Genomic DNA, 25012 nt, shown 5'->3' with positions numbered 1-25012 from the left:
GTATATCGTTGTCAGCTGGGAGAGAGGAATTGTGTGATATCTAGAGAAAATCCTTTTAAGTATTAGGTAATTATATAAAACTGGATGATTGTGAATTCTTGTTTTTCTCACATGTGTATAAATCACACAGACTCATAGGGTCGGTTTCCCGCTTTCCGAGGAGTACACACTCGTGCCCAAAAGTTTGGAACATAGGTCTGGAAATTAGAATTTTTATATTAAGTGCTCAAATATTGACGTTGTATATATTTGAATTGAATTGTACTTGAGCGTAACAATTTTGATTTTTAAAAAAATGTTCCAAACTTTTGGCCACAACTGTATGTTCACCTCCTGTACGGAAGGCCACTCATTTTTGCCAGCTGAGTGGACTGGAACAACGTGAAATGAAATGTTTTGCTCAAGAACACAACGCATCAGCCAGCTGAGGAAACGAAACCATAATCTTACGATCATGAGTCCAACACTCTAAACATTAAGCCACATGCCATCACTAATCAACTGATAACTGTGGAATTATTATTTCAAGGTGCTAATCCAAAGCTTTTCTGGTTATTGTGGTTGAAGTTATCTAATGTGTTTTCCTGATTCTTCCTAGTTTGGCTTTAGATAAGTTGAGAATATGGTGGGAGGGTAATTCATAAAGTTGAGCATAAAATCCTTAATAGATTTCTAATTGTTTTAGTAAGAAATTTTCTACCGTTACTATCTATATTAATGTTCAACGTTCCGTTCGTTTACTTAGAGGAAGTGCAGGAGATTTCTCTATGGGTGAGGATGCACTGACGTCATTACTATTTTGTGTGTAAAGTATTATTTGCTTTCGGGGTTGATAAAATAAGTACCAGTTAAGCGTTGAGGTTGATATAATCGACTCACCTTTGCCTCAAAAACTGCTGGCCCTATGCTAAAATTTGGAACCATTATCTATGAAATGTTACCACAATTTAACCATATTCACTTATTCAACACTTCGACCCCTATTCGCCTATGAAGTATTACGAGAGTTTACCCTAATTCATCTATAAACATTTTGACACTTAGGTCTTCATTCACATGAAGCGTTACTATAGTTTCACCTTCATTCAACCGTGAAGTATTACAAAGGTTTCAAGTCTTACTAACCTACGAAATACTACAACAGTTTTATACTTTTTCACCCAAGAAATGTTACAACAATATTACAATTTGAACTTAATTCATCTAATCAAAACTGGTTACTTCCACTGATACACTTATAATTTTCCTGAAAACAAAACTATTTCTTAGATTTTTACTTGTGTGAAGAAAACTTTGGAAGACTTTTTACTTGTGTGAAGAAAACTTTGGAAGACATATTTCTAGTTTATAGCGTATTTCTATGAACATATTTCTAGTTTCTGTGGTTTATATTTCCACTTTCAGCTATTCAAACACAGCTCAATAAGCCATATGATAGCACATTTCTTTTCTTACAAGCAATCCGCGATAAAAAGTATTTTCGTGTAACGTTCGACGTGAAATTTCGTCTCAAGGTAACTCAAGTAATTTTGAGAGAAATATTACCTTCTTATTAACGTTGCATGGAAACGAATGTCTAGTATTCTGTTAACCACGAAATAGAATCAGAAAAGAAATATGACCGACTAGTAACTATCAAGAAGTCGTTTATCTCGATGCCCATCGGTGACGGATTCAGTACAACTACTCAAAGAAGTTTTCGCAGAAAACCTATATTCACTCTCAGACACATTGCATGAAGGCACATTTGAAACTGCAACTCCTGAAACTGCAACTGATGATATCTATATTTTTCATCTTTTACTTGTTTCAGTCATTGCACTGTGGCCATGTTGGAGCACTGCCTTAAAAGGTCGAAGAAATGGACTCCTGTACTTATTTTTAAGTCTGGTACTTATTCTATACCTTTTGCAGAACCATTAAGTTACGGGAACGTAAACAAACCAACAATGGTTGTCAAACGATGGCGACAGACAAGCAAAAAGACACAAAAGTAAATATACATACATACATACATACATACATACATACATACATTCATACATACATACATACATACATACATACAACGGGCTTCTACCTAGGATAGCAAATAGACATGACAGCTCATTAATTTTAGCTTCGTCATAAACCATATTATTTCCCGAAAAATACCTGTTTGATGTTTTAATGGCAAATTTGACATTCTGTTTATTACCTCGTCCAAATTCTTGAACTCAAGTCGAAATCAATTTTCAGAAGCTAAGTTAGTCTCTATATAACTGAAATACATATAAAATCACTCAGTTGAGTTAGAAAATTACTTCGTGATGTTTTTCTAGGTTTGTTTAAAGTCATTCCTTTGTATTTTTGTACAATTTACCTATTTTATTTTTTCTTGATATAACGTTGACCTTGTAAGAAGAATTATCAACTAATTCACTTAACAATGACTCTATGGTTTCATTACTTGGAAACCTATTCCGTATCTTTTGGCATAGGAGTCGACTTTTTCAGACCAAAATTTACAGCTCAAAAAGGCAAGTCAACTTATATACCAAGATGACTTTGGAGGACTTACAATACTGTACGAAATGCTGCAGGGTTTGGGAGGGAAATGTGACGATGTTTTAATGTTTATGATATACACAACATCGACTAGTATACCGGAAAACACAGCAAGACGAGATGGACCAATTTTGCCTTTCTAAACGTGGTTTAATTTTGTGTAATGAAAAACCTTGCATGTGTTTCGTAAAAATATCGCAAAATAGCAATGTTCAACTTTATGCGATGCTTATTAAACACCTTCAGACTCACATGCAGGCAGTCCTCGTTTAACCGTTTTCATGATGCCTTTCGCCTACAAACAATCCATAATGCAGTCACTTCTGGAATTCTTATCATGTATTTCATTTGTTTTTCGCTACTCGCATTTTACATGAATGCTTTCCTTTCTTGGGCTTTTGCAACATTTATTGTTCTTTCGTCATTGGCATAAACAACATTGCAGCACATTTTATATATATATATATAAAAGTTCATAAGGCTGACTATGAAAGTATGATGCTACAGCTGTGAAATCTTGCGTACATTAATTTCAACACTTCTTGTCAATAATCGCATTGTTTCTTTCCAGGTAAACTGACATTTGACTGTTCAAAGAAGACTTCAAAAGTAACTATTAGCAACTTTTCTTGAAAATGGACTAAATTTCGCATCGTGATGTTATCAAACCCCTGCAGGAAAAGGACATTCATGCTGACATGCTTGCTACATTAGGGGATGCTCCAGTTTTGTCAACAGTGCAAAAGAGGGCAACTGAATTTAGGAGGGAAAGGGAAAATCTTGAAGAAGACCCAAAGTTTTGACATCCTGCAACTGTCACCACCAAGGAGAACATTGATCGTGTTCACCATATGGTGATAGATGACAAGCGACTGACTATAAATCAAACAGCCAATGTTAATAGCATAGCTCACGAGAGCGTTGATAATATTATGCACAATGAAATTGGCTTGACGAAGGTTTCTGCTTAGTGGGTGTCATAACTTCTAACACCAAATCAAAAGTGAACCAGGCTGATCACATCCCGGGAAGATCTGACATTGTTTGAAATAGATCCAGCTGGTTTCATTGAACGTTTCCCAAGCCAAGATGAATGTTGGCTTCACTACTTTGAGCCAGAGACAAAAAGACAATCCCTGCAGTGGAAACACTCCTCCTCACCTGCTCCAAAGAAAGCTAAGGTCGTTTCATCTTCAGGGAATGTAATGGCCTCAGTGTTTTGGGATACAAAAGACAATGTGTTTATTAACTATCTTGAAAAGGGCCACACCATTAATGGAGAATAGCATGCCAACTTACTGAGGTAGCTACGAAAGGCTATCAAGACCAAATGCCAAGGAAAACTGACAAAAAGGGTTCGTTTCATCAGGACAATGCTCCAGGCTGCTGTGCGTGTGTGTGGCTTTGAACTGATTGATCACCCTCCCTATTCTCCTGATTTAACCCCATCTGACTATCATCTGTTACCCAGCATGAAAAAAACACTTGGCTGGGAAGCAGTATCGCAGCGATGATAACGTCATATCTGACTTGTTAGACTAACGAGCTGAAGTTTCTTTACCAATGGGATCCAAGCACTGCAACTCCGATGGACGAAGCGTGTGGAGCGCAAGGAGGACTATGTTGAAAACTAAAGCACATTTGGTCATATTCCATGAGAGTATCTCAATCAGCCTATGAACTTTTCAGCCGACCCTCACATATGTATGTATGTATGTATGTATGTATGTATGTATGTATGTATACATATATATGTATACATACATGCATACATACAGACATATATATATATATATATATATATATATATATATACATATATAAATATATGTATATCTATATTTATGTATGTATGTATGTATATGTATATATATGTATATATATGTATCTATCTATCTATCTATCTATCTATCTATCTATCTATCTATCTATCTATCTATCTATCTATCTATCTATCTCTCTCTCTCTCTCTCTCTCTATCTATCTATCTATCTATATATATATATTATATATATATATATATAAATAAAAACTTACTTGTATTGTTTGTCCTGTACTCTGTTTTTTCGTTGTTAAAAAAAAGTCCGTTTCCTTGTTTGATTTTATCTTTTCGTTTCTCGTTGTGTTCTACGTTTATTTGTGGTGTCCTGTACTCATATATATATATATATATATATATATATATATATATATATATATATATATATATATATATATACTTGTATATATACATGTAGATGTAAGTATGTACATATATGTATGTATATATGCATATATTTTATTTATTATATTGTTATTATATATATATATATATATATATATATGTATATATACCAAATTAAAAAGGATGGCTTATTAGCAATTAGAACCTATATATAAAATCGTGGGTATTTCTGAAGATGGAATGGGCTGTCAGTAAATTTTTGTGGTGCAGTCAATACGTGGGTAGTTATCTGCACCAATTATGCAACCGATCTAGAAGGACTGACTGTAAAGACTGACTGCACACCACTTTTCTATATTTTCCAAGCTCTTTTCCTGTGACACTATTGGCTTACTTACTAAACTGTGTCTCATTGACACTCAAGATTTCTTTCCTACCTTATTCTGGTGTGTACCTACCGCATAATAATTATTACGAAGTTTCTACATTCCAGACTCTTCCTACCTTTCTGTTATACATATTCCTCTATGTATATTTGCATTTCTCTCCAATGTGTTATATAAGTAGGAGCACTCCGTCGGTTATGAGGACGATGGTCCCAGCTGATACGATCAACGGAACAGCCTGCTCGTGAAATTAACGTGCAAGTGACTGAGCAATTCACAGACACGCGTACCCCTAACGTAGTTCTCAGGGTGATTCAGCATGACACAGAGTGTGACAAGGCCAGCCCTTTGAAATACAGGTACAACGCATTTTTGCCAGCTGAGTGGACTGGAGCAACGTGAAATAAAATAACTCACGACCTTACAATAGTGAATCGAATGCTCTAACCACTAAGCCACGCGCCTTCACAGGCGCGTATAAGTACAAATATGTTATAAACTGATTTGATACTTGATGACAACCTGTTTATTCTTTTGTTCCGTTATGTGAACACGGACACGCACATAATTTTTCGGTGTTTTTTTGTCGGTGAAAGAGGCAAACATTTTTCTTGTCCTTATTCCGTTCAAGTTGCTCAGAATTCACTTGTCACGTCCGTCGTCGTAAATATCAGCGAACTAAATATCGGCTCCTTGAAAACCTGTAGCCAGCAACGTTCTTGATATGAAATTGCATATACCAAAATAAAAGCATCCATTCTCTACTTCATCTCCTTTGTCTTAATGAATTTTGACATTAAAATAATACCACATTTGTAAAGAGGAGGTATAGGCGAATGAATAGATACCAGTATATGACTGGTACTAATTTTATAAACCCTGTGGGTTCATATAAGATTTTGATGTTAAGATTTATCTGCAATAAATTATTTATACTTCTACAATGTACAAAATATTGTAACAGTTTATTTTTATACAATTCCTTACAATATTGAATTATAAAAATATAATAGGATCTTTTTTTAAAACATCGAATGGCTTGAAGGGTTCATCCAAGTAAAATAGGAATCAAAGGGGTCCATAGGTTGAAAATAATCGAGAAATACTGATCTACAAGGATATAGATACAACGAAGGAGTCTCTGCGTGATCGTTTGACCTGTTAAAACTAGTAGCCTCTTTTATATATCACCCCCAACCGACTTGGTTGGCATTTAAGTCATATAATCATAGACGTACAAGTTGGATAGTTATGGCTTGTTCGGTTTTTGGTTATAGAGCTGCTCAGTCAAGCGCGACCTCGGTTAAGCAACAGCAATAACAACTATAAAAAGGTGAATGATAATGTTATCCACGTCGGAATCAGACCGTAAAGGAATGTACTTCACCATCTCAATATTGGTTTCAAATTTTGGCACAATTTCGGGGCATGAGATAAGTCGGTTACATCGACGTCAGTGTTCAACTGGGTTACTAGCATAAGGCAGCGAGCTGGCAGAATCGTTAGCACGCCGCGCAAAATGCATAGCGGTATTGCATCCGTCTTTACTTTGTGAGATCAAATTTCGCCGAGGTCGATTTTGCCTTTTGGGGTCGATAAAATTAGTACCAATTGAGCACTGGCGGGGGGATCGACGTTATTGGCTTAGCTTCTCCTCCAAAATTGCTGGTCTTGTGCCAAAATTTGAAACCAATATTGGTTTCTAGCATTGACTCACAATTTTGGGGAAGGGAACGGTCGATTAAGACGATTGCAATACTTGACTGTTACTTTATTTTATCGGCCCCTAGAAGGATGGCAGGTATTGCTGGCCTCAGTGTGATTGGAACTCAGAGCATAAAAGACAGTATCTAGCTCTCGCAAAATATACTGCCCGCTGAATATGTTTTATACTTCATCTTGCAGGAAATTATAAAATATTTACCAATAATACTTTGGAATCTTTGTACTCTTTATAAGTGCTGCCTTAAGGTAATTGCTATGGGCGTAGCTAAGTGGGGAGTGAAGCTTATGGGAACACATAGCAAAGCATAAATGGGTGAGGGCTCACTTCTTCGAATAGCCCTTGGGGTTATGAGCACTAAAAGATCCCCACTTGGTTTCACCCTGCTCACTTTAAAACTTGATGCTTCCTCAAAAGTTGGCAATAATAAAGAAGAGATTAAAGAATAGTGGAGATAAAAATGGTTTAGGAAATAAAATACGGTACTGTACTGCTGTCGTTACTCTGTGGCTATGAGATCAAATCCTGCAGAGGTAGGTTTTGCATTTCTTCGCTCAGAAAACAATGTTAGTTATATTGTGGGGGAGTTTTAATTGAATCTGATCGAAATTTTGAGCTTGTGCCTCATTAAAAGGACACAATAAACAGGAGAGATTTGGTTGATGTATCAACATCATTACTGGGACTAATTCTTTTGAACCTGCAAAGATTAAAGACAAAATCGACATCTACCAGAATTGAACTCAGAACGGAAAGTGACGTAACTACATACTGCACCGCATTTAGTTTGGCAGTTCACCATTTCTGGCAACTTTATTGGCGTCAAAGGAAATCAATAATAAAGAAGAAACTTAAAAAAATATAAGTTCATTTATTTTTCTTTATTAGTTAATTTGTCTGTGTTTATTTCTCACAAAAAAGTTTCTAACAAAGCTTGATGTTACTTACATGACCAATATATATGACTTAATGAAAATATATTTCTGGATTATTTCAAATATTGATTTCTAAAACAGATGTAATAGGGAAGTGTTAGAATCTATTAGATCAGCCCAGTGTTCAACTGGTACTTTATTTTTATCAACCCCAAAAGAGTGAGAGGCTGAGAGGCTGAGAAGACCTCAGTGGAATTGGCTAATTCAAATATCAAAATAGAGTTAATGTAAGTTGAATATTTATTAAATTGAAAAAATAAAAATTGAAATATTAAAGTTCTCAATATGAAGCTTATTTCTAGATTTTCACTGTTAAAAAGAAATTAAAAGAAAAACGTTTTTGTCCCTATGTTAGAAATCAATATTTGTTATCAAATCAGGGAATTTATAGAATTGATAGAGAATGGGTAGAAGCCTTGTTGTATTTAGTTACGAATCATTACGTTCTGAGTTCAAATCCCTTCGAGCTAGATCCTGACTTTCCTCCTCCAGGATCAATAAAATAAGTACGAGTTATATACTAGTTTGACTGAGTTCAAATCTCACCGATATTGAGTTAACTTTTCATCTTGCCAGATGGAATACGTTTTCTAGCATTTAGTTACATCGCTTTATGCTCTGCGCCCAAACCATTGCTTTTCATCTATCCAGAGTCGATTAAAAAAGTACTTATTAAATGTTAAAGCACTTATTAAATACTGCACCCTTACTCTAAAATTCCTGATTCAGTACCAGAGTTAGACAGTAATATTATATTATATACCGCGTGACAATTTTAAATGTGAGAAATTTGAATGTATTTGGATTGTCGTTATTATGCTAAAAATTTAACGAGTGTTGTTAGATGTTATATGTCGTGCCGTCTTAAAGCATGGATACCCTGGTAATTTGTCCGGAGCCTCCATAGGTCCAAGGACCTCAATACTAATCTATGTATGCTATGGTTATTTAAGCAGGGACTGCACTTCATTGTTTTTCCTGGGGGCCTATAATGCAGTCTAAGACGGCTCCGATCATAAAGCATCAACTTGAGAGACAAAAAAGAGACTCGGACCCACTGGCAGCCTTTTTTCTCTTCTGTGTTTCTAAATTGCTGTTTATAGTATCAAAATAACATTTACTAATCTGTAATGTGCTCATCTATCAATGATCCTGTTTAATCTTCTAATTGATGTTTATAATGTCTAAATATCTAATAACTAATCTGTGTAATGTAGTACTATATCACTAATCGTATTTCTATTTTCTATCACTAATTGCTGTCTATAATATCTAAATAACATATTCGCTAATATATTTTGTTGCCACTCATCACTGATCCTGTTTATATTCTAACTGACGTTTACAATGTCTAAACGTATATTAATCTATGTAATGTAGTCTCTTGTCACTGATCCTGTTCTCTGTCTTATATAGGTACCTATAATGTTTAATATCATTTCTATTATGTTTCTATTTATTTAGAAAAAAAATCAGTAGTTAATTATATATAGATTCACTATTGATTTCTAAAATTAGTAAACGGCTATAAATTTTGAGAGAGCGTAAAATCAATTAAATCGATCCTGTATATTACTGGAGTTTATTTTATTGACCCTCACTCTCAAGGGATGGAAGGTAAAGTGCACCTTGTCGAGAATTGACCTCGGACATACAGTATATTACTAGTACATTTTTTTAAAAGTTCTAATCAGAAGAACGGCATCTATTAACTTTTACATGTGCCTCCTTGACCTGTGGGAGAACTTCTTAAACAGAAGATCTGATCTACTAAAGCACCGAAGGACCAGACAGGTGGTAAACCACAGAAGGATAATAAGCAAAGTGGATCTCGGTGGCATTTTATTCAATGTCGTCACATTATCTACTCTACCAAACCACGGAGTCAATATATATATATATATATATATATATATATATATATACATAGAGAGAGAGAGAATTATGCTGTTAAACAAGTTAGATAGATTAAATATAACAGCTTGGGTGTCTGCTCAACTTGATCCCTCTTATAGCCATTCTTTACCCCACGGAATTGATTTCCTGTAAAGACATCGGAATCTAAGTTTGAATCATTTGAGCACTACTATGTGTCTTCTATACTGAGAATCTCTGGAGTTCACCTGTAGACTATGTATGTATGTATGTATGTATGTATGTATGTATGTATGTATGTATGTATGTATGTATGTATGTATGTATGTATGCAGATAGATAGATAGATAGATAGATAGATAGATAGATAGATAGATAGATAGATAGATAGATAGATTTTTAATATCTCTCACTTAGGCATGGTGAATTCATTAGTTTTCTTATGAATGGAAGCTGAAAAATGGTAAGCTAATTCTTAAAACTGGTCTTTGATGGTGATTCTATAGAAGCTTTATAAGGAATATATTTAAAATTAGGCTAGTATTAATTTCTAGAGTTGGCATAAAGCCACAATATTTAGCAGATTATATCGATACTGTGCTTAAATGGTAATTATTTTATCGAGCACAGAAAGATGAAAAGCAATGTTAACCCAGTAGGATTTGATCACAGAACGCAAAGAGACATAGCTAAACACCACAAGGCAATCTTTCCGATACTCTACCGATTCTGTTAAAATTGAAACCAAAAATATGAAATTTCGCAAGTAATTAAACATATATAAATAGTAAAGGTCAGCAAGACTATCTCAGACTATCTCGTTAAATTATCTTCAAACAGTTCTTTTAATACCTTACAAATAACAAATTATCTATTGTATGCTAGCAATTTTGGATTTTGATAAATTTCTTACCTAACATTAGTTCTAATTTCAAATTCATTCTTTACAAATAAGTGAAATCTCTATCTAATGTGAAAATTATCGTAATATATATTCAATATTTATGTAATGTGAAAAGCATGTTAGACTCTCAAATGGAAGTTTTATTGCACAGCTATCTAGTTAGCAACATAGACAGACAGATTGTTGATGGTGTTGCTGTTATGCTGAACTGTTTTGATCAATTGACCGAACGGACCGTTGATCAAAGGCATCTCAGCCATGACCAACTCAGGCAGTGTTCATTCTGGACTACATTATCCAATGTGTTTTCTCGTTTTAAAGATGTTAGGACGTGATTTGAGGGAAATTTTAACTGATGTTTCTAGCAGATCGAACTCGTATGTAGAAGCCTCTGTTGCTGGACTTAGGATAGATAAGCATATATATATATATACACATATATATATATATATATATATATATATATATATATATATATATATATATATGTATATATATATGTATATATATATATATTTATATATATATATATATACACACACATACATATTCATATAAGTAAATAGGAATATATGTATATATATGTATATATATATATATATATGTATATATATATATATATATGTATATATATATATATATAAAGGTATGTAAATACATACAAAATGTAAAGAATATATATGTATATATATTCACAAGCTGGGAATTAAAACATAAGATAGCAGTCATATCTGCGAAATATACTGATAAAAAGTTTTTAAAGAAATATAAGTAGGATTCAGGGTATAAAAATTAATGTCTGTTTTAAAGCAACTGTTGTAATATGGTTTTGAAACTGACAGTAACAGCCAGAGTCTTTCATATATCTTTTGACATTAAATATATATATATACACACACATTTATATGTGTGCATGTGTGTGTGTGTGTGTGTGGTGTGTGTGTGTGTGTGTGTCTGTGTCTGTGTGTGAATGCTACATTTTTATGGCAAATATGTTGGAAGCATTCTAAAAGTATGTATAAGAAAGCAATGCATTTTGAGATGGACTTTTTTTATTTGTCAATGTCATACATACATCGCATATATATATATTTATATATATATATAAAAATGTATGAATGTGTGTGCATAAGTTTGTGTGTGTGTGTGTGTGTGTGTGTGTATTCGTATGTACCTGTGTGAAACTGTGCGTCAAGGTGTTTCCCTTTAGGTCTAAAGGTAATTACGCTATCTGAAGAAAAGAGATCTATAAGATAAATACCCGACTAAATATAGTTAACAGATGTCAATATAATCGACTAAAACCCTTGAAAATGTTACCCCTAGCAAGACAGAAATCGGTAAAATAAATAGAAGAATACAGAGAGCTGGAGTTAAACTATCTCATTGGACAATAATAATGAAATTTTCAACAATAAAACATAATAAATAACAAATTCTATCAATAATAATATAATAGTTTCTATATATGTGTCGACTGAAATTCGAATAGAATCAGAGTAAAAGAAGTGTCATCTTTCTCATTCCTTGTATTTCTTTCGTCGATTGTTGTGTAGCTTCTTCAGTTCTTCAGTTATTTGAAGACTTGGAGCATGGAGCTACCAACGATATCGCATAGTTCTTGGCAGTAGAATGTAGCAACTAATTGTTTTTCACCAATCTTGCGTCCGATGAATACAATCTCTTCCATAAAGTTACCATGTGGCGGAACATCACTGTTAATAGAAAAGAAAAGAGGAACGTCAATTACAGATTTGAAATAAATATGTAAACAAGATAAATAAATAATATTCTAGCAAAATACTTGAGGAAAAATAGGAGGAGCGGGAATTAAACTGAAATATGTAACAAGAGAAAGATTCCATTGAAATCTTCACTAAAATGTGTGTTCGTTCGTGTGTGTGTGTTTTTTATGTGTGTGTGTGTTTCTCTGTGTGTTTGTGTTTGTTTATGTGCGTGAGTATTCGTGTGTGTGTTTGCGTGTGTGTGTGTGCGTGAGAGAGAGAGAGAAAGAGGGAGGGAGGAATTTCATTGAATGTGTAAAAATGTTACTGAGATATGTAAAAGAGTGAGAAAAAAATCCAAATATATAAATTAGAATGAATTTAATTGAATTGTTTAAAAAGGGGTAAGATATTGAAATACGTAAAGAAAAGGAGGGAGTATTCCTGAAATAAGCATAAAAAAAAGATGTATTATGTCATTGAAATATATATATATATATATATATATATACACATATATATATATAAGGAGAAATCTTTAATCTAATAAATATTCATTGATCAGTTTTCGTAAGAAATAAAAGTGGACATCTATGTATCATACTCAATGTAAACACATCAGAAAAGCAAATTTAGTGCGGTATTCATCTGGGAATAATATCTCTTATGAACGTGCTGCGTTTAAAAAACAAGATCTATCGGAGGCAGACGAAAATCATCCTAGCAGTGGTAGCTGAGAATGTTAGATGCATTCTCTACTAGGGCGATTTTCGTCTACCTCCGATATATATATTGTATTTTTAAACACAGCATGTTCATAAGAGATACATCAGGGTGAATACCGCAATAAATTTGCTTTTCACGATGTCTTTATATTAAGTATCATTCATAGATGGTTATCTTAGTCTAGTATTGATTCTGTTGCATATAATGGAAAATAAAAATGATTTACGAAATGAGGTTTCTTTTGAATGAAAATTATTTTGCAGTATCTGGTCGATATGTTAGCAGTTAAGTACTATGTTCGATATAATCGACTATGGCACCATCCTCAAGGGTGTGAGCTTCTGTCTATGCTAGAAATCAATGTTAGTTGTCGTTTTATTTAGCATACGTTCAACACAGCTAAGATCAAAGGCATTGCAACCATAATCGCTTCTTTTCAGGAGTGTGTACGATTACTTTATCTAATGTAAATTTCTCCTTTTTAAGATAATAAGGTATTACAAGAAGATTTGACTGTTATTTCTAACAGGTCAATTAGCCACGTAAAAGGCTTTCACATTAACCCGTTGACAAATAGTTGTAAACTGATAGAATTGCAGACCGAAGCTGGTAGATTTGTAAAAAGAAACTTTTACTCTCGACAAAATTCTGAAACTTACCTAACACGAATCTCATAAATGCGTTCGAATCCATTTCCTTCCAACATCAGTTCACAGTTTGTAAGTGGAATATCCAAAGGATTAACAAAAGATATGCGTGCCATGACTTCATCTCTCACTCTGATCTTCGGAGGAACCTGTAATAACATAACAAAATTAGTTAGAAAGAATGATGCCGCAAAAAGAAAAAAATTCTCTTTTGTTTAATTACCTGAAACGTGTGTTTTAAATGCATGCAAAATATTAATACTTGTTTTGACTTTATTATCATTACTCATAAGTTGTGTACTGGGGTTGATCTAATCGACTGGCCACTTCTCGCAAAATGTCGGGCCTTGTGCTTAAAGTAAAAAAGATTATTCATAAGGCGGCGAGCTGGCAGAAGCGTTAGCATGCCGGGCGAAATGCTCAGCGGTATTTCGTCTGTCTTTATATTCTGAGTTCAAATTCCGCCGAGGTCGACTTTGCCTTTCATCCTTTCGGGGTCGATAAATTAAGTACCAGTTGCGTACTGGGGGTGGTCTAATCGACTAGCCCCCTCCCCAGAAATTTCAGGCCTTGTACCTAGAGTAGAAAAGATTATCATTCTTCATACATACATGTATACACACACACGCATACACAACCTTGCTAGAGAGAGAGAGAGAGAGAGAGAGAGAGTAGGTAAAGGATTTTCGTCAAATGTCGTAATGTAATAAGGAAGGTACTATAAGTGCTCGATTTGATTTACCACTAAAACTCCGGCAAGGATTGCAACTGAAAGCCCGTTGGTGTTGAGGCTGCCTATCAAAGCTAGGTAGAAGTGGTTCATCGTAGAGTGGGTATATATATATATATATATATATATATATATATATATATATATATATATATACATGTGTGTCTGTGTGTGTGTATAAAATTCCCGTCTGTTACTTGAACGATCGTTTAAATATCTCGTAGCATGCCAAAAGGGTAATAAAACAAACCTCAATGGTCAAGTAAGGCCAATCAAGTTGATAACTGTCATTGAAAACGAACATTTGGTCAGTCTGTTTAACTTTGCAATAGACCATAATTCTCATTGACAAACGAGAGTTATTGTCACGTCCCAAAAACGGCATATAGTCTTCTGGAGCAACGTTCATGACTATCATTTTACCTGGATATTAGAAGAACGAAAAAAAATGTATAATTATAGTCAATACCTTGTTTCTGAATTTATGTACATATTGATTTTGTGAACTGAGATATAACTAAATGAATGGTTACGCTAAATAAATGAAAAGTATTGGGTGAATTACGAGGAAACCTGTGGACAAATAACGAGTGAGAACGAATTAATTTAGTTTTATGAATTAGGTTAACGAGAAGGATTTTGATGAAGAACACGTGCTGGATAGAGAGCTAGAGGTTTAGAAAAAAGCTACTTACTGTTCTTGGCGTCAAAGAAATTATTGACATGTAATTCACGACATATACCAATCTTCTCACCAAAGTGGTCGACAATTTTGCAATAAACTGAACTGCTTACGTAACGCTGATCTTGACCAGTATTGCGGCAGTGGAGAGTGATGTTGAAATCTTGGCCAACCATCACACTTTCCCTCTCACTTATACGGAATTCCACATCCTGTATTGTGTTTGAATTGGAAATATATAATCGTCTTAGATTAGAACTTACAGTAATGTAAATTAAAACTTTACATCTAATTTTATTTTCTATCATTTGAATGCATGTACATAAGTATGCATGAGCATATGTGTGGATATTTGTATGTACATATCTACAAGTACACATCAATGCACACACACACACACACACACACACACACATATCGCAAGAATCTGAACCATTCGGGTGAAAGAATAAGTCGATATAATCGATTATATCGACCCCAGTGTACAACTGACATCTATTTTATCAACCCTGAAAGGATGAAAGGCAAAGTCAACCTCGGCGTAATTTGAACACAATGTAAAGACGTACGGAAATACTGCTAAGCATTTTGTCGGGTGTGCTAACGATTCTGCCAGCTCGCCGCCTTAACCTCTTCACAGAAATATTAAATGCTGATTTATGTTAATTAGTTTGCTATGCAGGAGGAGTTGAACGTTTCACCTACCAATACCATACTACTACATCTGTTTCTTGGAGTCAATGATGGCTATCTACATGGTTACTTGCTCTGCTAGACATTGCAGCTAAATCTCCCCCATGTAACCTCTAACCGACTTAAAGGTCAATAAAATAGGTGCTATTTGAACACTGAGGTCGATATAATCGACTTACCCGCATACCCGGAATTATTGGCCTTATGCCACAATTTGAAACCATTATTATTATTATGATTATTATTATTATTATATGTGTTATTAAGGGGGCGATCTGGCAGAATCGTTAGCATGCCGGGCAAAATGCTTAGCAGTATTTCGTCTGTCGCTACGTTCTGAGTTCAAATTCCACCGAGGTCAACTTTGCTTTTCATCCTTTCGGGGTCGATAAATTAAGTACCAATTGAGTACTGGGGTTGATATAATCGACTAGTTCCCTCCCCACAATTTTCAGGCCTTGTGCGTATAGTAGAAAGTATTATTATTGTTGTTGTTGTCACAGACAATATTTTCTAACACATTCTGTAACTAAAGGCGGTAAAGTGTGATTTGATGAAGATATGGTTGCTATTGCCGGTGTAGAGGCTTCATTTCTTATTCACATTACAAATAGTATTTACATCTGTAATAGCTGTAAATCAACCTTGTGTCTAAGTTTAAGAGCAATACCACAGAAATTAATCTCAAATATTATTGGTCTCTCACTATTTATATAATGTTATATTAAGTAAGTATCTTTGCATATTTATAGATTAACTGGGAAAACTGCATAGAGATTTCCATTTATGATTCTATATTTTAATGGAAAGGAAATTATATTTCATGAAATATTGGATTCTTGTTAACAGTGCTTTAAATGAACTTTATATCATTACTTCATCATTCCGTATATGTGAAAAATACAACCTATATTATTGAAAAGAAATGCTTCAGTTTGCAGATTTACTACCTAACATATCAATTTTGAATTCATTTACATTTATGAAAACACTGAAGCTGCATTATAGAAAAAAAGTAAAACAGTAATTGCTAGACATAACAAGTGTAGTGTAGTGTGTGTGAGTGTGTAGTGTGCGCATGTACAGGGTAAACTTCCAATAAACTTTTGGGAAAAGATAGAAAAGCAAAGAGAAATTTGTAACACTGACGTGTTCCTACCTCCTGATAGTGTGAAGATTTCTTGGCCCTGTGAAGCATCATTTTTTTCCGGTGGACATTGATTACATCAATACGATCATATTCTGAACCTTAGAATGATTATTGGAATGATTATTAGTTGAATATAGAAAAAGTGATGTTTTAAAAAAAGGGGAGATTATTAAGCAACAATAGAGAAACTTCACATTATTACATTATTGTTCACTAACTTAATAAATATAGTTCTCTAGCAACCCATACAAATATACTTGCATACAAACGGTAATACAGTATCGGCTTTTGCACTGGACAGTTTAAAATACACAGAATGCTCCAATGATTGTGATAAAAATTTCATTTCTGAAGGATATAATGCAAATCCTTCAATGGTAAATTATATCATACGGCGGTTCATTCTTGCACCTAATTGAATTAGACTATGTGAGTTGAAGATGTTGATTCCGTAAATATATGGCTTAGTTGATTGTAGATAAAGAACAACTGTACAAAAACGATAGCTTCAAATCAAGAATGTGATGTGAACTTTGAGCGAAAAAAAAAAATTTCTTCAAGACAGTAACGGCTTGAGAAAAAAAAAAACGGAATTGTTAGCGCCTTGTATACATGGGGCTAAGGTGAACATATCAACGCTAAAAAATATACTATCTTATTTGTTACACGTGTAAATTGTTCATAATTTCGTAACAAATTAGAAGCAGTGCATTACTGTTGAAGAGTGTCGCATAATTTTAATTGCCGATATTTGATTTACATGCCCTATATACACATGATATTACTATAGTAAACACAATTACAATAACAGCACTCTAAGTATAACACATTCAAAGTAAAGCTTGTATCCTTTCAATAACTCATATTATCAAATTAGATCCATTTACAATATGTTATTTCTTGAACTGTTCTACCATACATACCATTGACCAGCTTGTAATCAAATGTAATGTCCATCAAACCACCACTGCGATTATGACCGGGTTTGCAATTTGGGTACTTGGTATAGATGAACTTGCCCAATCTATTAATAGAAAAATAAATTCATTTTTTCAAAATGTCAATTCACTCAGTTAATATTGAATATATTGGTCATGTCATCGAAATGAAAAATAATGATTAACTTTACTTACGCATTTCTATCAATATGAACAATTTCCCATTTTCCTGAACGGTGATTTTTCTTCCAGTAGACCCGATCAGCGTTTAACTCCGAAAATATAAAGTTAGTATCAAAAGTTTGGTTCACTTCACCATTCTTTATAGCTTTCAGAGGAGCAGGTCCGCAGCAGTAAATACCTAACACAGGAACAAAGTTATTGAAATTATTCGTTTTACTTTTGTTTTAAATATAATTTAAACCTAAAAGGCATGCGATATGAAGTTGAAGCTTTGGAATAATTGTACATATTCATCATAGGATCCTAATGCGACAGGATCGGATAAGTATTAACAGAGAGATTATTAATGTTTAGGTGATATATTCTAAATATATCTACCTCCTAAAAGAACAGGTACCGTCCATGCTAGGAACTACTTGAAAGAAAGACAGTAAGAAATATATGGATTAATGCAATAGGAGTAACACATCAATATATCAAGTTATGCTCAACCAGTAGATTAAAACTTATGGGAGGCTCAACTTCGCATATTGGACCCGAGAAGATTTATTTCAAATATTTCCCTTTTTCGAAAAAAGTGCGTCTTATATGCCACCAAATATGGTACCTGTTTACTTAAGGTTCCCTGGATTAACTCAAGGAAAATTAAGAGGAATACACAACATTAAAACAATTTGTTTCTAATAGAAATGATATTTAAAAATGAGATCACTACAAAACAGCTAAGTATGTTTTACCGTCGCTTGCTTCTTGAGGGGTTGGATCGACAGCCTGCCAGCCACAGTATCCCACAGGAAGATCTGAACGACTCATCCAAACATCATTCCAAACATGGAAGTTCCTAAATATAGTTAAAATATGAAAGATGAAAATTTATTATGAAAAATACATTAAAAAAATCATTTGTTAATCTTCAGCATTTTTTTTATTCATTTTTTTTTTTTTCAATATAAATCAAGAAGGAATTTCAAGAATCATTCAATATCGCTGCTGGTGTTATGATTTGTAATTCATTTTGATTTTGAATTTAATCACTTATTTATTTCTTAATCGAAATATAGAATAAAGAATATATTGGTAATGTAGAATATTCCTAAGGACGATCGACTGTACAGGGCTTCCGTACAGGGCATGCTTGCCGCATGCCCTTGCAAAGTGAATGTTGTGTGCTGAAATTTATTATAACATTCAAAATGTAAAAATATATCTTAATGCTTGTATTGCTACGCTAGTTATTGTAGATTTTGGCTGGGGTGGGAGTATGTGTCTGTTACCAAAACCCTAAGTAGAGCGAGTTATAGAACTAGATAATACCTATTTGCAGTTTGGTGGCAATAGCAAACAAGGTAGTGTTGGTAAAGTTACAGATTGGACTCAGATATTCACTGTTGAGACAAGAGATAAACTTCCGACATTCTAATTCTACGGTTTAGTTTCGACTTATGGTTAAAGCTTTAAATTATTAAGTCTCTTTCTCCACTTAAATTACTAATTCTTTTCAGAAAATTCTGGATGCCAAACAATCTCACTTGCTCCTCCTTATGAATCCATATACAACGTCTTAGGCTGGATGAGTTGTTTAGATATAAAATATTGATTCATTTTGCAAAAAAAAAAAAATGTTGATTTCTTATGGAATAACCATTTGTCTATCGCTTTACGTCCATTTTCCTGTCTTAGAATGGCTGGGATTATTTTCATTGTATTGTGTATTTTTAGGGCGATTATTTTGTAGCTCGATGCTAACTATGCAGTCATGAAACCGGAGAAAAACCTGTTTAGCAGCCAGGTTGACTGACGCAACTATATTTGAAGGTGTTGCCCTGGTGCGTGACATATTTTGAAGTATTAACAGTCCTTTTTACTATAGGTACAAAGCCTGACATTTTGGGATAGGAAGCTAGTCGAATCCATCAACTCCAGTGCTTAACTGATACTTTAATTTACCGAAAGGATGAAAGGCAAAACTGACCTCAACTGAATTAGAACTCGGAAGAAATGCCGCTAAGCATTTAGCCCAGCTTGCTAACGATTCTGCCAGCTTGCCGTCTTCTGAAGTATTAATAATGGATGAACACACGACCAAGTGTTCAGCCGGTTAACACTGTAATTCCGCAGTTAATGTATTTCTAGTATAATAAAATAATCAGCAATAATTTTTTAAATGACAAATTTTGGTGAGAGTACAGTCGATTGTACTAACCCCAGTATTTGACTAGTGCTTATTTTATGAAATCCAAAAAAATAAAAGTAAAGACGATCCGGGACAGATTTGAATTCAGAACGTACAGGGACACAGCTAAATACTGCAAGGCTTGTGTGCGATGCTTAACGATTCTAGCAATCTAAAACCGTTATAAACTTTTAAAATTGACATCAACTAACCAAACATTTCCTTCCTTTTGTTCAAAGATGTTTCCTTTCTCGTCTTCTCCAAGATAAACATTGACAGACAAGTTATCATCACTGTCGTGGTTAGAGTTAAAATTGGTAACAGTTCTGCAAGGAATACCCAGGGCACGGCAAACTGGAAATAAATAAAGGAATGAACAAAACAAATGTTTTTAAAATGCACTCTTTTAGATGCGATTGTTGAGATTACTATAAATAAAAGTCTTCATATCACCGTGATCACCGTGACCGACCAGGCTATCAGATGTTACTACACATCGTTGGTCACAATGCGCTTGCATTGTTTTAGCCTTCAAATGACGCCACCCCGCTGGCTAAGCGAGCAGGTCAACAGAAGAGAGTGAGAGAAAGTTGTGGCGAAAGAGTACAGCAAGGATCGCCACCATCTCCTGCCGGAGCCTCGTGGAGCTTTAGGTGTTTTCGCTCAATAAACACTCACAGCGCCCGGTCTGGGAATCGAAACCGCAATCCTACAACCGTGAGTCCGCTGCTCTAACCACTGGGCTATTGCGCCTCCACAAAAGTCTTCATATATTGATATAACATTCATCAGTGAGATGATAGTTACTGACGGCTGATGTTGCTTCATGAATATTCGACTTTGGACAACCAATACAGAGTAAAATAAGTTAGCTTGAAGTAATTAAGCTTTGTAGACAACGTTGGGACATTTAGCTGAAGGCAGATTTTATTGACATAAAGGGTATGCAGGTGATCTCAAGTGAAGTAGAGGTCAAGGTAATTTCAATAATAACGATGATAATAATCTTTTCTAATATAGGCACAAGGCCCGAAATTCGATCCCCAGTAACTCAAAATGTACTTATTTTATTCCATCCCGAAAGGATGAAAGGTAAAGTCGACTTCGGCGTAATTTGAACCCAGAGCATAAAGATGGACGAAATGCTGCTAAGTATTTGGCCCGGCGTGCTAATGACTCCGTCAGTTCCCCGCCTTAATAATAATAATAATAATAATAATAATAATAATAATAATAATAATGATAATAATCAGAGGCACACGAAGCATTACTACATCATTTTAACGACTTTACTAAAACCCTTTGATCAATGTTTCTTTTTACGACACAACAGAGAGTATTTTGAAAAGAATACCTGTAGTAAGAAGTCCAGAAAATACCCAGCACTGTCCATACTTAACTGGTTCTTTGGTATCAATAAACTGCTGAAGAATTCTTCGACTACCACCCCATGCTGTTGGTTTTTTGCCGTTTTGACAATTATCGGAATCAAACCTCATCATTACTCCAGTGTTTTCAGGAGAATTGATCTACAAAGCAACACAAATTTAAAGACAATAAAGATAGAAAAATCGAGTAGGTTTGTGAAATTAGATATTATTTAAGTTGAATTTCTAGATTAGGCGCAACAAATTAGATTGGGCAGCTGAAAATTCAATTCGCTAATAAGAAATACTGAAAATTATCTAAGGAAAGGATAGCAATGCCTCGTTATTTCATATCAATCAAGAAACCATAATGCAATTTAAGCAGCTTATTTTGGTAGGAGGTCTAAATCATCACACTGTTTAACACCACAAACTGTTTCATGGATGCCTGTAGCGAAGACCACCTTGTTACAAATATTGATTTCAAATTTTGGTACAAAGCCAGCAATTTCCGGGGAGGGAATAAGTCGATTACATCGACCCCAGTGTTCAACTTGTATTTATTTTATCGATTCCCAAAGGATGAAAGGCACAGCCTACCTCGGCAGAATTTGAACTCAGAACGTAAAGACTGACTAAATGTCGCTAAGCATTTTGCTCCGCGCACCGCCCAGTTTACCGCCTTATCCTGTTGCAAATATTCTGTCAAGAACAAAGATAATTCACCACCCACCCATATTTTTCCTGCAGACATTGACTTGCTGAGGCTCAAACTGGCCATCGTTTACATTAGTCTTGCTATTTCTGTGAAGGCCTTAAGAGGTCATACACACTGCCCTCCTCTTCTATTGGCTTAAAAAAAAAGAGCGAAATCAGTTTTTGGCAATACTAAATGCTTTAGAGAAATGTATACACAGGTCAGATTGTATGTGGCTGACAATAGATCTGTGCATTCATAATCACTGGGTTATTTACTTCAGAAAAATAAATAAAACGTTTAAAATAGAATACAGCTGAATTAATAATTTAAACAGGATTAATAAATATTACTATCTTAGATTTTTTGTTCAGCTAAATTTCTATGGAAGAACGAAAGGACAATATTGAGCATGTACATTCCATCAATATGTATATTTTCTACACAATAGTAATAATAATATTTTCTTGTTACCAGTGTAAATAATCTTGAGTTGAATGATTCAACTCGGACGATTTGTATTAAGCATGGATTATGATTATAAACAAAACATATATGTATATTCAGATGCGTATCAGTATGTATGTATGTATGTATGTATGTATGTATGTACGAATGTACGTATGTACGTACGTATGTATGTATGTATGTATGTATGTATGTATGTATGTATGTATGTATGTATGTATGTATGTATGTATGTACGAATGTACGTATGTACGTACGTATGTATGTATGTATGTATGTATGTAATGTATGTATGTATGTATGTATGTTTGCTTGCGCGCGTGCACGCCAGCTCATTAAATTATCTAGTTACCAAATGACTTAACCCGCCGAACGGTTTAACAAGTTATTGTTGTGAATATTTAATCCAGGTCACTGTTTTGAGGATAACCTATAACTCATTGGTCCTTTAACACTTTCCTCCCACGGTCTTGGAGATCCGGAGAAAACAAGTCATGAGTCCTATTATTCCTTCCCGACCAAGAGATAAACACAAAATTACTTACCACATGAACAAGCACTCGTGCAACCCGCACAGGGCTACTCATTTGAGGGCAATATTCCAAGAATCCCTGGCGCATCAGATATAAGGCGATATCCAAAATATCTTCGTCAAACTGTAAAGATACAAATATTTACAAATATTTCCCTTTTCTTTTCAGAGACGAAAAAGTAAATAAAATAATATAGTAAATGAGCAACTTCGTTTGTGTGTGTGTGTGTGTGTGTGTGTGTGTGTGTGTGTGTGTGGTGTGTGTGTGTGTGTGTGTGTGTGTATATATATATATATATTTATATGTGTGTGCATATATATATATAGTTAAAAAACGAAGAAAAAACAAGAAAAAAACAACACAAGGACGTGGTACATGCAAAGAATTAAAAAACGCTCAGGGAAGGAAAGAAAGGGTGTTTTACGTTTCGAGCAAAGCTCTTCTTTAAAAACAGGAGACAGAAGAAAGTCCAAGAGAAAAGAAAGATGGAGGAAAAAAATCGCCAACAATCCACATGTAGTTACCTTTCGGAATAACCGGAAGGGAATGGGCAAAGAAAAAGTTCTTTCTCAGACAGGAAAGTGTAAGAGAAGGAGGTGTATATATATATATATATATATATATATATATATATATTAATAGTGCAGTTCGATATACCTGAAACATGCTTACTTATTTGAAAGCCTTAGCTGCGAAGTCTGTGATAATGAGGAAACTGTTGTTCTTTTCAGTAAACAGAAACTGTGAATCTCCCTATAAATCTGTTTCAGAATAACTGGCTCTTATCAGAGATGTTATACCACCATTGTTCTGATACTTCGAAAGGTTTTGAATCTCCCTCTCTCTCTCTCTCTCTCTCTATCTCTCTCTCTCTCTCTCTCTCTCTCTCTATATATATATATATATATATATATATATATATATGCTTTGTACATGTTTCAAGTATCTTGAATTAAGTTTTCTACATGAATATTTTTTATTTTATTTAATTTACTACGCGGCAAATAATGTATTGCAAATAATTGAGGACGACCATTAATGATAAACTACCGCTATATATATATTACAATTTCGATTCAAAGTTCGCTGGTTATCCAAAGAATAGTGGTACGTCTCTGATGTAGAAGTATTTCCGAAACTGATCTGCTAGAAGACGCTCAGTTATTTTCTGTGTGCTTAACGATGGAAAAGTGTTAAACGAAAGCAACATGTTACTTTTAAAGCATACCTGACCATAATTCCAGGGTTTCTGGTAAACGGAAGAACACCCGCTTCCTTGAAATATGTGTCCATGATCATTTAGCACATATTCATAGAGAAGGTCTTTATCTTCCATGTATACTTGATCAGCTGGAAAGAATAACAATTTATACTGAAATATAGACATGTTGACAGAAAGAAGAGAGAGAAAGAGATAGAAGTGGATAAAGGAGGAAGACGACGAGGAGGAGGAGGAGGAGGGCATTGGTAAGAATACATAAGTAAGATGTCTATTTTATATGCAACATGGCCTAAGTCAAAACTGAAATTAAAGTTTTGGAAAGCCTTTCCGTCAATGTAATAATAAAGCAAACACTTTCACTCTTATCACATTCGAAGTGAAGCTTTCTAATATCTAAATAATAATTATGCAAATTCATACATATACTTGCACATTAGATCTCGTACAATATACATATTTACAAAAAAGACACAATCGCTACCCGTATCAAGAATACACCATCACAATCCACGATCAACACGCAACTAGAAAATTCACGATGACTT

At 34.3% G+C, this 25012-nt stretch overlaps 1 protein-coding gene across 3 annotated transcripts in view; it reads right to left on the bottom strand.

Moving 5' to 3' along the window:
- Positions 1-11288: 11288 nt before the first annotated feature.
- Positions 11289-25012, bottom strand: part of LOC115215256 (hemocyte protein-glutamine gamma-glutamyltransferase-like) — a 36009-nt gene continuing 22285 nt past the window's right edge. For all 3 annotated transcript variants that reach the window (XM_029784503.2, XM_029784505.2, XM_036506151.1), the window contains 12 exons: positions 24474-24595; positions 23258-23368; positions 21535-21709; positions 20393-20534; positions 18745-18848; positions 18020-18185; positions 17810-17910; positions 16896-16984; positions 15057-15255; positions 14612-14784; positions 13644-13780; positions 11289-12249 (listed from right to left, as the gene is read on the bottom strand). In XM_029784503.2, the coding sequence (XP_029640363.1) occupies positions 12108-12249; positions 13644-13780; positions 14612-14784; positions 15057-15255; positions 16896-16984; positions 17810-17910; positions 18020-18185; positions 18745-18848; positions 20393-20534; positions 21535-21709; positions 23258-23368; positions 24474-24595 (1661 nt within the window). In that variant the 3' untranslated portion in view covers positions 11289-12107. The remainder of the gene's footprint in view (positions 12250-13643; positions 13781-14611; positions 14785-15056; positions 15256-16895; positions 16985-17809; positions 17911-18019; positions 18186-18744; positions 18849-20392; positions 20535-21534; positions 21710-23257; positions 23369-24473; positions 24596-25012) is intronic.

Source organism: Octopus sinensis, linkage group LG1, assembly GCF_006345805.1.
Source record: "Octopus sinensis linkage group LG1, ASM634580v1, whole genome shotgun sequence".
Lineage (NCBI taxonomy): Eukaryota > Metazoa > Mollusca > Cephalopoda > Octopoda > Octopodidae > Octopus > Octopus sinensis.
This window is presented reverse-complemented; position numbering and strand designations above follow the sequence as displayed.